The 15,920-nt window shown below is 41.9% G+C and overlaps 1 protein-coding gene across 9 annotated transcripts in view; it reads left to right on the top strand.

Annotated features, from left to right (window-relative positions):
* The first annotated feature begins 6,740 nt into the window (after nucleotides 1-6,740).
* The window catches only part of BIN1 (bridging integrator 1), a 103,088-nt gene continuing 93,908 nt past the window's right edge, over nucleotides 6,741-15,920 (top strand). For 3 of the 9 annotated variants that reach the window (XM_068407452.1, XM_068407451.1, XM_068407455.1), the window contains exon 1: nucleotides 6,743-6,931. In XM_068407452.1, the coding sequence (XP_068263553.1) occupies nucleotides 6,848-6,931 (84 nt within the window). In that variant the 5' untranslated portion in view covers nucleotides 6,743-6,847. Of the gene's footprint in view, nucleotides 6,932-15,920 lie in introns of all 9 variants that reach the window. The other 6 variants (XM_068407456.1, XM_068407454.1, XM_068407458.1 and 3 more) reach the window with 3 other exon arrangements.

Below are 15,920 nucleotides of genomic sequence, written 5' to 3' on the forward strand. Positions count from 1 at the left end.
ACATGTAAAAATGTCACATAATCTGTGAAGAGAAACATATCAATTCTAACTAGGTGACCCTCAATTCTAAGTCAATTTCATTGTCAATCACAGATCAAATATTTGTCTATGAATAAAAGAAAACTGGTAATTTACCAAAGTTCGAAACAGCTAAGTATCTGCAGCAATCAAGTACAGTATTTAGAATTTAGGTAAGAATCTAGGTTGGAATAGTAAAGAGCCGTTCACATTAAAAACCATTTTGATGGGATTCCGTGCTCTTTTGTTTCAAATGGCTTATGCGTCGTTCCTGGTTTTCTAAACACGTACTGTCACAATGTGTGGACCCACATTATTTTTAAGGTGGAATATTTGAGTGATGCAGCTGGCATCTAGATAATATAAATGATTCTAGTGCATGAAGGTTTACATACAGTAAACATCTACTTTAATTCTCTTGAGCCTGTTCTTTTCTTTCCACTAGAAACTAAACCTTCAGTGTACACCAAATAATGGTATCAAGAACAAAGCACATGCATAGTTTGAAAAAATCCTTAAAGTCCCTATAATATCCAGAAGCATTGTTTTCCTATATTGTATTTTTTGACTGGAAATACAAACTTTTGTATTGATTTACCTGTAATAAAAGCTAGGACTCCAAGAGTGGTTTTTGTAAAGATGCACTGTTAACTTTTAAATTACTTACTGTGGGTCTTTAATTCTTTTGAGCTCTTCCCTGTTTTCCACTGAATCTTTATGAAAGTCTTTAACAGAGTTGATAAAAGCCAGCTGGTGGAAATGGCTGAGTTGTTACAGGTAAGAATCATGTTTTTGCATTTGTCTGTGTTGTATTTTCTGTAGTTCAGTCCTGGTCCAGGGCTAGTGAAAAAACTATTATAAGTGTCGGTAATTATTAATTAGAATAGATTGTATAGTAATGGTCTATTGAACACATGCAGAAAACTGCACTCGCCCAAACCGGAAGGTTACTGTCCTCGTTTTCTGAAAAATCAAATCCCAAACACCAACAGCAAAGAGGTGGATGATTTTGAAAACTGAACAAATCTGAAGTGACAGTGAGCTTACAGTAAATGAAGGTGATATAGCTCTTGTGCATAATTTGTAGTGAATGAGTCACTCAGATTCCTTACCAAGGAAATGAAACGAGGCTATCAGTAAAGGGAAGCAAGGAGGAAGACACTGCAACTGGGGCAACTGTTACCATTACATAGGTCTACCTGGTATGTTTATCACCAATTTGAAAACTTGTGGAGGTAAGTTTTATATAAAATATTTTCTGGATTTCACTGATGTTTTGTGCTGTTGATATGGTATCCTGGTGATACGACATCCTTTGTGTGATTCCACCAGATGGGCCATGTGTTCTACCATAGCTATAGACAGGGATAAATTGGCCCATCTATTAGAGTACATAATTAATAACAATTTTTAACATATTTTAATAAATAGTAGAAGGCTTCCAGAATTCCCAGAATAATTTCCAAAGCAAGCACATGATTCACTTACCTGCTCCCTTGTTGATTGATGATAATGAAAAACTAAAAAAAATCTGTTTCATATGTGCCAAATCCCTTCTTTTCCTGCACGATGGAGCACATAGAAATTTTGGTAAGATGCTTGGAAGTGCATTTGTGCAAAGCTTACGGACCATTCCCATTCCATTCTTTACTCAATTTATCAGTGAAGGGTACCTAATCTGCCACAAACTCAAGGCCTAAGATGACTTTGTGGTGGCCAGTTCCCACAGGCAGAAAACAGAAAATAGCTCCATGCAGCTGAATCAAGCATCCAAAATGGCATGTGGATGGAAAAGACATTTGATCTGAATTTTGAAATTCAGTGAAAAATCTGCTGAAGTTTTGAGGTCCCAGTAAAATATATCATGAACACCACATAATTCTCAAGAATTCAAGCAAGCTTGAAATCAAGGAACAGTCTTCAGTGAGATATGAGACAAAGTTTTAATGTCATTTTATTTCCTGCCTCTCCCCCTTTCTGAGGGGGTGAGTCTTTCTGAACCAGACTGGCAAAGCTCTCAGCTTTGGAGACTTCCCTGTGCTATGCTAGTAGGTATTTTTTGTGTTTGGGACATGAGAAGAGTCATTTAGGCATCATCTTCTATTTCTCATAACAAGATAGTGAAGAGGTTCAACAGAAGTTGTGAGTTTTTGAGAGATGTGGGAGAGAACTCCTTCTGGACACTGTTTTTAAATCAAAGATGTTTCATCTTGCTTTTGTTTTAAGGGACAGAACACATAATCAACGAGGTTTTATCTATTATTTTTATGGCAGAAACTTCCTAATCCTTCCCAGCAGCTTTCTGTGGGAGAACAAAGGGAGAGTTTGCATGAGAATATAGTCAGTCAGAAAGGAATGTTAAGGTAAACTAGATAACAACGGTGAAACCTTGATAATGTTATCAGGTTAAAGTAAAAGATAGAAGTCACCTTTGCAAACTCTTTCTGAATGTTGTCCCAGAAGAATGCATGAACTGCAATGGAAAGACAAAAGGGAGCAGGCTGTTTAAGGCAAGCAAGGTTGGAGTCAGAACTTGATTAGATTTTGCTACATAGTATATTTTGTGTAATTTGTTGTTTTCAAGGTGTTGGATTTACTGTCTTAAATTAGTCCTTCAACTGACATCACTAAAGCAAGGGAGTTGTGCTGGCAATGAGTGAGGCCAACTGACTTGAAGTGTTATGGCTAGAGTTAGAGCCAGAACAAGACTATGGATCCAAACAAACAGAGGCTTTGGGGTTGTTTAAAATGTGAACCTCAGCTTTGAATACAAACAAGAAGTCATGACTGAAATAGACCGATCTTGCATTGTGTTAGTACTTGGGGAGAAGGGCTTTAGAGTTCTTGGAATAATTTATTGCAAATAATATTATTGAGTATGAATATAAATATTTTAAGCATTCAATAATGATATATTTATATTTACCATAAACATCTTTAATTAACTGAGCTCTACTAATATTTTAAAAAAACAATAATTATAAACTTAAAATCAGAACTCCTTGCTGAATATAAACAAAAATAAATTTTACTGGGTTTTAATCTTCTCTGTAACTGGAACAGAGAACATGTACTTCTAGTTTCATGAATGATAGAGAGCACTACTATCGTAATTTAAAAATTATTTTATTTAAATGAATTGGATTATACATGAAAGATTTTGCCACCAGCAGCAGGGAAGCAGATACATTTTGATTATCAGAGCTTGTAGCTCTAAACACACAAGCTACAATTCAAAGGTTCAAGTCACAAAAAATAAAGATATGTTAATGGATACATTGCTGAAATCACTCTTTAAAAAACCAAAATTTTATACCAATTTAAATTAGGAATAATTAAGAAAACATCCTGCTCCCAGATGGACAAACTTGGCAAAACAGGAATAATAATTAACAAAAAAAAGACATGTAAGAACAATTTGTGCAATGAAGGGAATAAATTGTACCTAACTACAAAATAATAGACTCCAACCCAGCAAGCACTTAAGCATATGCTTAATTGTAAACAGGTGAGCAGTTCATCTCTCTTTAATGAGACAACTGAGAAGTGAAATGCACTTATGGGGCTGAGACCTAACATAGGCATTATTGACTAGAGTATTAATCAATTAAGAAAGCAATAAAAAAGCAGTGGTAGGTATGTATGTGTTAAATATCTGCATTTGTGCTAGTGTGTTTGACAGATTTGCTTCTTCCCTATGAACTGTGTAAATGAATCATACTGTCACCAAGGAGATGGACTACAGGTGGGTTTCATAACCCACCTGGCTTTCTTCAGCTATCTAAGCTATTCATCTCCCTCCTTCTGTAGCTAAGGGGGAAGGGAGACGTTTCTAGAAGCTGTTTTACCTTTTATCATCCTTTGGAGGTACTGATTTCTCTCTTGTGACTATAAAAGGAGCCTAGGTGACTCAGCTTATATTAAACTAGATACGCATAGCTGGTTACAGTTAGGTGAAATGAAGTGTCCTAGGGTCTAGTGTTAGAATAAATGAGACAACTATGCACATACTGAACCTAATGAATCTCATTGCAGGAGATGGATATAAGCATCAAATTCTATTTCTTTTAACTCCAGTTGTGCAGAATCTGTCACTAACGGCTTCTAAAAGGTTAGTCAGCTCTGCCTCACAATGACACAAACCACAAATGAGTATAAGCATTAAGTTGCTAGCCTGTATGTTTATTACTATATTCAATCCTATTGACATACAAAATTCTTTACAAGATTGTAAAAATCTGTAAGCTTGAGATCAGAACAATGGTGAATAGATGTGAGACTGAAACCTCTCCTGTTCACAAAGCAACAGCCTTCAGCCTATCTCACCTGGCTAAAATGGCTTATATGTTCATTCAAACGCATAGCCACTCATCATACGTGATGTTCACTGGGTCATGCTAGGGGAATACCTTTTGCGACACACCTGAAGCCCCGCAAATGCTTTCCAGCTTTGGTGCTGATCCAATCGAGCACAGAAATAACTGGGAAATTACTCACGCTGAGAGGTGGATGCTTGCTATTAATCCCAGCTTTTAAAATGTACAGAGTTTGTCATCATTTTTCATTGTGGTGAATGTGTGTGTCTGGCCTCTTTTGTTTCGCAATTGTCTGATGTTTGCCATGGACTCTCTTTCCAGCTCATGTGCTGCAGTCATTCGCTTTTCACTTGAAAGGACGTAATCAGACAAAAATCCCTTCAAAACCAGTTTCACTGAAGAAAAGACCTAAGCAGGAGAAGCAAATATATGAGGTAGGATGGACAGGAATGTGCTCTGACCCTGAAACATCTGCTCTTTTAAACATGATGTTACAAATGTTTAACCGCATGTGCATCTTTCACTCTTAAAAGCTCAGCTAAGGAGGAGGAGATGGGGAGTAAGCAACATAGAAAATGGGATATTAATTATGTTTCCAGATGATAGTGAGCAGTGAGATGCTGCAAAATTATAGATGATACTGGACAAGGAAAGTAATATGAAAATACGTAGTAAGGCTGAAATTATGGGCAAAATGAGAGGCATTTGGGACAAATATACAGTTGTGTATCTACAGAAAAACACACGGAAATATGAATACTAAATGTAAAGGCAGGAAGGAATTGAATAAAATTGCAGTTTGCAATACAGTATGGCATCACAGAGGTGCACACGCTTGAGTCTCAATATGTCTTATACACTGCACTTTTCTCATATACAACCAAAGCACATGCCTAAGTGTTTTATCAAATAGGAATAGTAGGTCTACTAACATAATAGAAGTATACCATGGATTTAAACTGGTTTCTGAGTGAGGGCTTTTGTCATTAACAAAAAAAAGCCATTGTCATAACAGGCAAGAAATGCAGAGGCGCTATCTCAGGAAGCCTCACAAAGAGGCGCTGACAGGTTCTCTGCCCACAGTTTCTAAGGGCTCTGGCAATACAATTGTTTTTATTCCAAGTTCTGAATGAACAGAAATAGTACCAAAGCAGAAATGGGAAACAATAAATGAAATGTAAGATGAAAAATCTGGCTTAGCTCTCTCAAGTAATCACCTTCAACATTTTTCTGTTGCTTTAGATCACAATAGTGAGTGCTACACTACTCCCTATGTGTGTGAAACTCTGGAGATAACAGTCTTCAGCTGGCAAAATGAAGAGTGTGTGAAATTGTCTTGGAACACAGGTAGGTTTTGGTACCATCTTTCAATTAAAATAGGTGTAAGAGATGCAACTCTCCATCTTAAAGGCAAATGCAAGTTCCTTAAGTATCTAAATTGTCTGCAGAGCATTGGTTTGGTCGATACTGTACTGGGTTACTGTGTGTGCACAGAGCAGATGTAAGCTCCCACAAAGAAGCAGTAGGACTAGTTAGAAGTGCAGAAGCAGGTTAGGAAGGAAGCTTCCCACCACCTGACAGCCCCAGTGTGTGGAACTGACTGAAGCTTTGGCAGTCGAGTATTAGGATGTGAATAACAATGCTGAGGTGGCTTCCTGTATTCCAGGAAGCAGAACTTTGTCCTGTCTTGTAAAGGAACAGAGTTTCACAAAAGGTATTTGCACAGTCGATCTAGCAAAGCACGACTCAGGTAGCAGGAATTACGGGGAAGTTAGGCATATAAAGTACTCTGTGCAGCCATGGTTGGTTTTCTTCTGGTAAATGCCCTGTTACTGCAATGTCTTCTGCGGTGGAGACACACAAAGCATCTCACTCCACTGCCACCATTACTCCCTAACTGAAGCAGCCACCACGTGCAGCCACGCTGAATCCAAATTCTCGGGCAAATCCAAAACCATGTAAAAAGCTGCTACCACAGCACGTTCACAGTTCTGTACAAACAGTAACTAATCAGCCATCCTCATGTTCCTGTGAAACAAGCTGGTCTATTGATTATTCCAGTTTTCAAAGAGACAGTGCTGAGGTGAAGGCCTTTACCTGGGTTCCATCATAGGCTGGTACATTAAAGGATGAAATCTTCTGAAATTTCAGCTCGCTTTTTAAAAGGAGGGGTTTGATTCACTTACAGATACCCTCTCCCCCCAAGAATGTACATGTCTCCCTTCATCCCACCTCCATCCTTGAGATGCTTGCAAGCTTTTCCCACCCTGCCTGTCTCCTCCGGGCAGGGTGAGGCAAATCCGGCAAACACCCTACCCCCAGTTCTTCTTCCCCCTCGCAGCCGGGATGCCCCTTTAAGGCGGTGCGGAGCGCTCTGTCCCTTTAAAAGGCGGTGGGCGGCCGGGCGGGAGGCGGTGGCGGCTGCTGCCGGGGCCATCGCTCGCCCGCCGGGGTTTTCCCCCCCTTCCTGCCGGCCCGTCGTTCGCAGCCGCCCGTTAAAAAGAGGAGGCAAGATGGCCGAGCTAGGAAGCAAGGGGGTTACCGCCGGGAAAATCGCTAGCAACGTCCAGAAGAAGCTGACCCGGGCGCAGGAAAAGGTAGGGGAGGGGGTGGGTGCGCGGCTGCCGCCTCCCCGGGATGCGGAGGGCGATGCGGGTACCGGGGATGACACCCTCTCCCTAAAGCAGAGATGCATCTCGCAGCGGGTGTAGCGGCACCCGTGCCCCCCCACCCCGGGAGGGTCTGGCAGTTGCCTTTTCTCCTTGCGATTTAGGGCCCCTTTGCACCCTGAGAAGGCAAAATTTCGTCGTTGTGACCTGTAAGGATTTACTGTCCGTCCGCCCGCTCGGGATGAGCAGAAACATGGCATCGGATTGAGCTGGGAGAGGGGAGGGAGGACAGAGCGCCGCGCGTTTGTTTTAATATGTGGATGTTTCATGTTTCAGCAGGAAACAGCTTTCCATGGTATTTAGGTTGTGCTTTATGCGGCAATTTCAAGAGCAGTACTGTATTTTGCGATAGCGCTAAATACGTAACCTCAAAGACAGTGAGGAAAAAGGAGATGGGCACTTGGGTCCTTATCTTCTAAGAGCATGGCATGACATTCGCGACTTTCTTTACTGACCTCGAGCTCCAGATTTTGGAATGGTGGTAAGGCAAAAACCATACTGTCTTTGAAGATAGTGCCGATGTCTGGTGAGGGAGGGGTGTTTTTTGAATCCCGGGAGCCCTCTCACTGCTTTCCACCCACCCCTGTGCCAGCGAAAGGTGCCAGGAATATGCAATGGATACTTTTCATGTTCATCTCTCTGGCATGCTGCATCTGATGCCAGATGTCTGCTCTCTGTAGGGATTATCGGATGTTTTACGCAAGGACGTTGATCAGCTGCTTTTATCTCCGGCACGCTCATCTTGGTTTTTAGTGATTCGCTGTGAGATGACATTGACTGAATAAGGACTGGTGCATCTTCGAGGGAGGGAGGGAGGGTGAAAGGATCTGCCCACTGCTGCTCTTGTTTCCTGGGAGTTATCTTTAGCAACTAGATTTAATCTAGAAGGTTTGGGATTGGATACAGTGCTGGCCTGAGCCTTGTACTGGTTGCTGACACTGTTACAAAATGCTGCTGGGTCAGAATGGCAACCCAAACCTGTTGGGCCTAATTTTGCAGATGCTGCTTCCACAGGTTTAAGCAAATTTACTGAGACTAGGAGCGTGCTTTGAACTTGCCTGACTGCTTGGAAAAAACCCCAAGTGAATAGCACATCCAGTTTGGAACTGGCTGCAGCAGCAAGGTCCTGGCTTCACTTTGTACACGAGGGAGCGTGGCCGCATCTGTGGTTTTTCCCCTTACTGTGGTTCCGGGAGGGAACAGGACAGGGAATCTGTCTCCTGGTAGCTGGTCTACCCTGAACTCATCATAGATCCTAAATTCATTCTGTGTTAGCCACCAGATGGCAACCACATTTTTAGTTAATATTAAGATAGGTGGTAAAGGCTGAGCTCCTTGGCCTGCTGATGAAGTTATTGCGTTTAGTGGTGCAGCTTGGAGCCAAGTGTGGCCTGCCAGGCCCTTCCCCGGCTTCTTATCTGAACACACGCAGGTTCTTTGCCTGGGGAGAGAGTTTTCCACAAATTCCTCTCAACTGGCGATCCAGTTCACTTCCTAGCTTATTCCCTGGTGGTGACTGGGGATGTGGGAACAACAACAACAATAATAATCGAGAGTTTAGCTGTGTATTGCAGGTAATTTGTGTGATCTGAAATCAGTTTGTCTCTTTACACAGGAAAAAGCACAGCTCTTTTTCCCTCTAAGGATAAAAGGAAAACAAAACCCAAAACAAACAAACTTGTTTAATAAGTTAACACAAATTCTGGGCCCTTTGGCTGTTGTTAACCTAACGCAAATGAAACAACTTTGCTCTCTGGGCTCTCAAAAAAGAAAAAAATGACATTGCTTGCTTCGTTGTCTGACTGGCTGCTTCATACTGTTACAGCTTCATCTCTAACAATTCCTCTTTTGTGGAGTGCTAGGTGTTTTACCCTCGTCTCTAAGGGACAGACTTTCACTGAGGCAAGCATGTCAAAGTGAACTTTCGGCTAGTGAGGAAAGATACAGCTGAATTAGAAGTGAAGAGGAAGGCACCAGTGGTTATGGCACTATACTGGTGTTAGTCGTGTGATATTTTGTTTTAAGCTATGATACGTGATACTATGTTTAGCAGGAAGGGTAAACCATGTGGCTGGAGATAAGGGCCAGGTGTTTAAAAATATATAAAAAAAAGGTAAGCAGAAGTGTGCAGCGGTAGATATGGGTGCACAACAGACCAAGAACTTAAAAATGTATTAGATTTTGGTGAAGGGATGCTGAGTGGGGTTGAATTTTCCTTTTTGAGGCTGGTATAATATGAGGCTTAAACAATCTGACAGTGTTCCTTTTCATATCTTCTTTCGATTTGAACCTAGGATAAAAATTCTTCCATTCAGAGTGGTATCTCCCAACATGAGCCGCTGAGGCTTTGACTTCAGCAAGTTCCTTCATGGTGAATTTAAGCCTTGTGTTAAGCAAAGAATGATGTCTTTTTGTTCAATGCAGAATGCGCACTGAAACACTGTACACATCCTTTTTTTCCTTCTGAGATGGCTATTATGTAAAGTATGTAAGATATTCCTTCAGAAGTACTGTTTGTTTTGAGCCTTTCAGCAAAGCTATTGGCTATTTTTGGAAGACACTTTCTCAGTTCTGCAGGAAGTATGGGGCAGAATGGTTGACGATGATGTTTGCAAATGGGCTGTGTACCCTTTTAACCTCTCTCTCTATACAAAGGTAGCCTCAAGTACAATACTTGGCAATAATTTGCCCATTGTCCAGTTAAACGTATCAAATAAGTTGATGCCTCTGTCCAGAAGAACCCACCTAACAGAAAGGACCCATGAAACCATTGCTAACTCCTATATCATCCTTTCCAACTAACAATTAGATTTAGGCTGGAAGTTGCGCTTGGTTCATCCTGTAATTAGCCTGAAGGATTTTCGGATTGAGGCATTTTCAGATTTTCGGATTTGCTCTGAGCCTTTCATAATTCTGAACTGCTTAAAATGGAGTAAAATTGTAATGCCTCCAGTGCCATGGTGTCTTGGAGAGAGCTTAGTGCTTGCAAGTTCTTTCAAACTTTGCCAGTAAGGATTTGAAGTTTTTTCTTTGTGTGTGTAATCCATCATCCCGGTTAAAATTTATGTTTCTGATGTGTGATCAATTTTAAAAAAACTCTCCAATTTCCACAGTTCTTGTTTTGCTCAGAGTGTGGTTTTTCTGGATGTGTCAGTCTGCACATCCACAAATGTTTCTTCTTTGAACAAATTAAAACAGTGTCTCGGTGACTTGATGCAATCCTAGTGCGAGGGTAGCTCCTCTGTGAGGTTCCAGGAGGGGATTGAGTACGGGAAGCGAATGAGTATTGTGTCCAGTTCTGGGCCCCTCAGTTCAAGAAGGACAGGGAACTGCTAGAGAGAGTCCAGCGCAGAGCCACGAAAATGATTAAGGGAGTGGAACATCTCCCTTATGAGGAGAGGCTGAGGGAGCTGGGTCTGTTTAGCTTGGAGAAGAGGAGACTGAGGGGTGACCTCATTAATGTTTATAAATATGTAAAGGGCAAGTGTCAAGAGGATGGAGCCAGGCTCTTCTCAGTGACATCCCTTGACAGGACAAGGGGCAATGGGTGTAAGCTGGAACACAGGAGGTTCCACTTAAATTTGAGGAAAAACTTCTTTACGGTGAGGGTGACTGAACACTGGAACAGGCTGCCCAGAGAGGTTGTGGAGTCTCCTTCTCTGGAGACATTCAAAACCCGCCTGGACGCGTTCCTGTGTGATATGGTCTAGGCAATCCTGCCCCGGCAGGGGGATTGGACTAGATGATCTTTTGAGGTCCCTTCCAATCCCTAACATTCTGTGATTCTGTGATTCTGTGAATTGGGGTTTTGTTGCTTGGCTGGCAGTGAGGGTCCTTGTCACAGGATCAAGCTCTTTGCTTTCCTCCAGCAGGTTAGGCAGAGATTCAGAGTGGAAAGGGGGTATTGGCTGTGCGGACACTGACTGAGGATTGAAGTTGCATACAGATTAATAGACATGTCTAAGGAGATGAATTGTAAAATTGACATTGGAAGGAGAGGTTTTTCCTCGTGAGTTTGTTTTTGTGTGGAGAGTAGAAAGGGATGAACTTATTTTTCCCTTTCTAGACTTTGACTGAGTGTGGGAAGTTCCTATCCTATCGGAGAGGTGGTGTCTTGCTCTCTTTTCCTTACAAAGCTGGGCAAAATGAGGAGTCTGTGTTCTGTGACATGAATAGGCTGTCATATTTTTTCATGTTTTTACTCTGATGTACCAACAAACCAAGGCACCCCCTTGTCTTTCTCTCTGTCCCTAACCAAAAGGGAAGCCTTTGTTTCAGGACCTGTCAAAGTTTAGTTTGGACATCCAAACTCCTTTGCATTAGAGGGTATAATTTAGGTCGTAGACTCTGCCACTGACTTGCCATGTTGTCATGAGATGTCACTTCTGCTTTCTGTTCTTGGCTTAACTTTGTTTATCCCACCGATGTTTACTCACTAAGTAAAAAAAGTTTGCAAAGTTTCCCTGATTAAACCTTCCGTCAGAGCAAAGTTCTGCTCTCCTCTGGCTGCACAGTCCAAGGAGACTGGGCTGTATTCCTGGTCTCACAGGGCTAGTATGACCGTAGTTGTTGGTAGCCAGGCTTGCTGATGCTTATTCCCTGCCTGCTACAGCGCAAAAAAAGATATTTATGCCAGTAAACCAGAAGCTTTGCTAAAGAATTTGCAGCCCAGCAAGGAGAAATAACCAAGGACACTGGCCCGAGAAAAGAAGGGGGAGGGCTGCTTTTGGCAGGGCACTGTGGCCTGATGTCCCAATGCTTTTTGCAATTAATTTGTCTCATGTAACAATTGTAGCAGCACAGGCTGTGTCCAGAAAGGATCTTTTCCTTTCCCAGAACCTTAGGCTATGTTTCTTTCCCCTTGTAATCCCTTGCTGAACATGAGCAGGTTGTGATTTGGGTGGAACAGGGTTTGCAGAAGGGTTGGCTTGCATTTTGAGTTTGCCCTGATAAGACATGTTCCAATAGGTGGAGCATGGCAGGTGAAAACACCTAGAATGAAATCTCAGCCCTGTTGAAGCAGGTGGGAGTCTATACCAATGAGCAGCACCCAAGAACCTTAAACCAAGTTTAAATACAGCTGTCTTCAGGAATTAGCTGTCAGAGGCTGCCTGATCTGTGGAACCTCTGCAGATGGGGAGGGAGGCTTTATATAAAAAATGGTAGATGCAGAAAGCTCTCTTATTGTGAAGGAAGTATCACATCTACCAACTTGGGAGGAAGGAAGTTCTTTATTGATTTTCCTTTGGGATTCTTGTGCCTCTTCAAAGCTCCTATGGGTTTTGCTTGACTTTGCCACCAAACCATCCTACCCTATGCAGTTTGACTTGTTGTGCCAGTGAAGTACAAAAAGCTGGAAGAGCTGCAAGAGTTGTTCTCTTGCTGATCTGGCATGAAACTTACTTGGTTTTTTCCCTGGAGAACTTCCCAAAAGGCAAGGAAAGGGCTTCTTACTTTGTATCTATTAGATTGCTTTCTCAAGATGGCAGGGCTTAGGTGACAGGTTGAGTCTCAAAAGTACTTTGTGCGTAAAGGTTGCTGGAAAACAGGCACTGGATAGAGAAGGGAGATGCGAATTAATACCCCTGACTTACAGATGATTCCAATATGAGCTCAGACTGTATTACTGGGTATAAGATAATCGACATGGGGCAGGGAGAAGGTGAAATAGGAAACCAGGCTCCACATGATTCCTTTCCCATGGAATAGTTTGATTGGCAAGGCGCTTACAGTGCCCTGGTGAAGGTGCCCCTCTGTCTGGGTGTTGGCAACAGATTTCTTTTAAGAGGCAGAATCTCACAAGCAGATGAATTTTTTGGTTGGAAAAGGCCCAGACCTGTTCCTGGTCACTTTATCTTCCTTGTAAGTTTGTGTTTTACAGCCAGTCCTCTTCAGTGCAGTTCTTGGGAGATCAGGTCCGTAAAGTAGTATCTGGAAGATCTCTTTTCAGTGAAGACTTCTGGTGAGGTTCTAGGCAGTATAGGAGTTAGTGTTACAGTGCTCATCTATCAGGGGAGTGCCATCAAACGTGTCTGTCCTCTCCCTCCATTGTGCATCGTTAAGCAAGGTTTTGTGTTTCCGGGCACAAATGTTTTTTTGCAACATCACAGGTGCTCTTGGCACATGACTAGCAAATGACATGGCTAGCCAAGCCATTCAGGAAAGCTGTGTGCAACCTGAGGTGTTCAGCATCTAGCCAGACTGGGGTCTTTGTGAATAATGCAAGTTTTCCTTTGTTCCTGACTCTTTGAACAGAGACACAGGACCCTGTTGCTTGGGACCAAATGTGTCATAAAGCTCTGGTTTTAGAAATTTTGGAGTGACAAGAGGGTAGCTTAGGTTGACACGTATTACAGTGGCTGTTTTTTTCCTGCTGTTGTGATGGTGACCAGACACCTGAGCTGCTCGCTGTGTGAGTTCTGCAGCTTCACAAGGATCATCTTACAGTCCTGGCTGTCTACCTGTACGTGCAGGGATCAGAGTTTCTTCCCAGAAGTGCTGTACTGGCAACTTGACATTATCATGAAGATAGACTTGATTTGCTCAAGCAGAACAGACTTGTAGCCCTGTCTTCTTCAACTGGCCACAGCTCAGCTCAGCTCCGTCAGTGAGCTGGCAAAGCCAGGGTGTGCAGACCAGCTGCTTCTGCTGTGGGATAAGGTTGTATTAATATTGACCAGGAGACTGTGCATTCTCCAGCCTAGAGCAGTGAGATAGGAACTAATATTAAAATATGGATAAAGCTTCCTTGGAGAGCTGCTGGCAGGTGGAATAGAGCATCAAGGTCCATTTTGACGTCAGCCTGTGTTTTAGCCTTCCCTTGAGGGATTGTACGTTTGCTTTTCTCCAACACCTGCAATGTTGAATGCATGAGTGCCAGCAAACCTGTACCATTCTGCCATTCATACTGCTGAGCTAAAAGGGGGCATCTCTCACGGGGAAGGGGTTGGAAGAGAGAAGAAGGTAATTTACATTGTCTTGCTAGTTAAAATCAATTTTAAATATGCTATTAGTTGACTATTTAATACTTTCAGAACAGGAGCGAGGAACCTCTGCAGAATCGCCTGAACTGCTGGCAGCAGTGCAAAGGAGGAATAAATCTTGGCAGGTGTTTTTTCAGCAGGTGCATGTAAGTGACTGATGGACCTCAGGCAGTTCAGGTTTCCCTTGGAACATCTCCTGGCTTTGCTAGCCTCTGAAGCTGCTTGATCTTCACAAAGCTGGCAAGTACTGCAGGATAGGTCCTGTCCCTCATTCCTAGAGAAAAAAATGGAAATATAGTTATTAGCAGAAAGTAGGATTAATGAATCTTTTTTTGGTTTAGGTTACATTTTTGTTATGCCAACTTGCTTGCATAGTTTTGTTTCTTAGCTGCTACTCAGAAAGTACCTCTCTTTAGATTTGTAGTTCTGTGCTCTGAAGGAACAGCTCTGGTAAATGAGAACAGAAACTGTCCAACCTGAATGGGTATTACAGTTGTTTAATTAGTTTTTCCCTTCTTTTTACCCTTTTTTCTAAGTTTCTCCTTCATTATGTTGGGCGCTTGTGTTCAGGAAAGGTTTGGATTCTAGTTATGTTTTGAGGAAGACTTGGAAGCTGGAGCTTGGGACATTACACAGACCTAGACAGAAGTCTCACAGAATCACTATGAAGCAGCTTTATGAAATGAGAAGTAGGTACTGTGTTTGCTCACACCTCTGCAAGTATGCATGTATAACATAGATTTTCCTACTCTTTAGACTGTGCTGGAGTAAACTTTGCTCAGACCTGTGGCTGGCAGGTTAAAGTTTTTGAAAGTCAGCATTTTCAGAGGGGTGCAGTTAGGAGAGTCACAAAAGCCAGACAGTGTCACTTTTCTTTTTGTCCCTTTCTTTAGAAGAAAGGAGAAGTCTAGGTGGCAGTTTGTTCTTAATATAGGCTGCCAGGCAGGATGGAGAGTGCAAATTTTACCAATAAGGAGGAAAGCAGTACTTAACAACAACTAATCCCTCTGTGAAAACCACAGCCTGCATTTAATCTCTTGATGATACACAGATATCAAAGTCTGAAGTACTGGCCTCTCTCCAAGAATTTGACATGCAGATTCAGAAAGCTGGTAACCTCTTCTGAAATGATTTATTTTTTAGTTATTCTTCATTGATCATTTTTGGTTTGTATATTTTAAGTTGGTTTAGAACTTTTTGTTAAATTTCCTCTAAGAGCCACACTAGTTTCTCAGTTCTTTTCAAAGGCACCTTTTCAGGAGGGAGATTAGAAGTTGACATAGCTGAAGTACAAACATTTTTCACTGGGCAATTGCTAACACTGTGCTTCGAAACTGTGTTAGGCAGAACTGCAGTGCTTGTTTGCCAGCGGGGATGGAAAGGGAACTTCAATTGTACCATAACTACAGTGTTTGAAAACACAGCTAGAAGTGTTTATGCTTTTTTATTTTTTTTTATCTTCATGCTGCTTGGCTTGGTTGCACATTTTGTCAGGCCAGAAACAATAATGGATGACTCACCTTCAAACTCAGAGCTGGGTTTGAAGGTATTTGCAGAGTGAATAAGCAATTATATCCCATTGGATTTATTTGGAATGGTACTAGCATCAGACCTGAACACATACAGAATAAGGTATAAAGACTGAGATTTGAAGAAAATGTTGATCTCTACATCTTGTTCCTTAACAGAAATGTTGTTCCTGTAGCTCTCTAGTAGTCTTGTAGGTAATGTTACCCATTCCTGTAAGTTATAGTAAGTCTTTTGATCCTATCAGCTCCAGGAGTGTGAGTGTGAAAGGACCAACCTTATTTCCATTCCCGCTTCCTCAGCCATTGTGGGGAAAAAAAGAGCAAAAACTTCAGGGGAAAAAATAGTATATTTTAAAAGTGCAGGGAATTCCTTTCCTGGAATTTGGATGTTCAGCTCATTAATTT

Source organism: Nyctibius grandis, chromosome 9, assembly GCF_013368605.1.
Source record: "Nyctibius grandis isolate bNycGra1 chromosome 9, bNycGra1.pri, whole genome shotgun sequence".
In the NCBI taxonomy this organism is placed as follows: domain Eukaryota; kingdom Metazoa; phylum Chordata; class Aves; order Nyctibiiformes; family Nyctibiidae; genus Nyctibius; species Nyctibius grandis.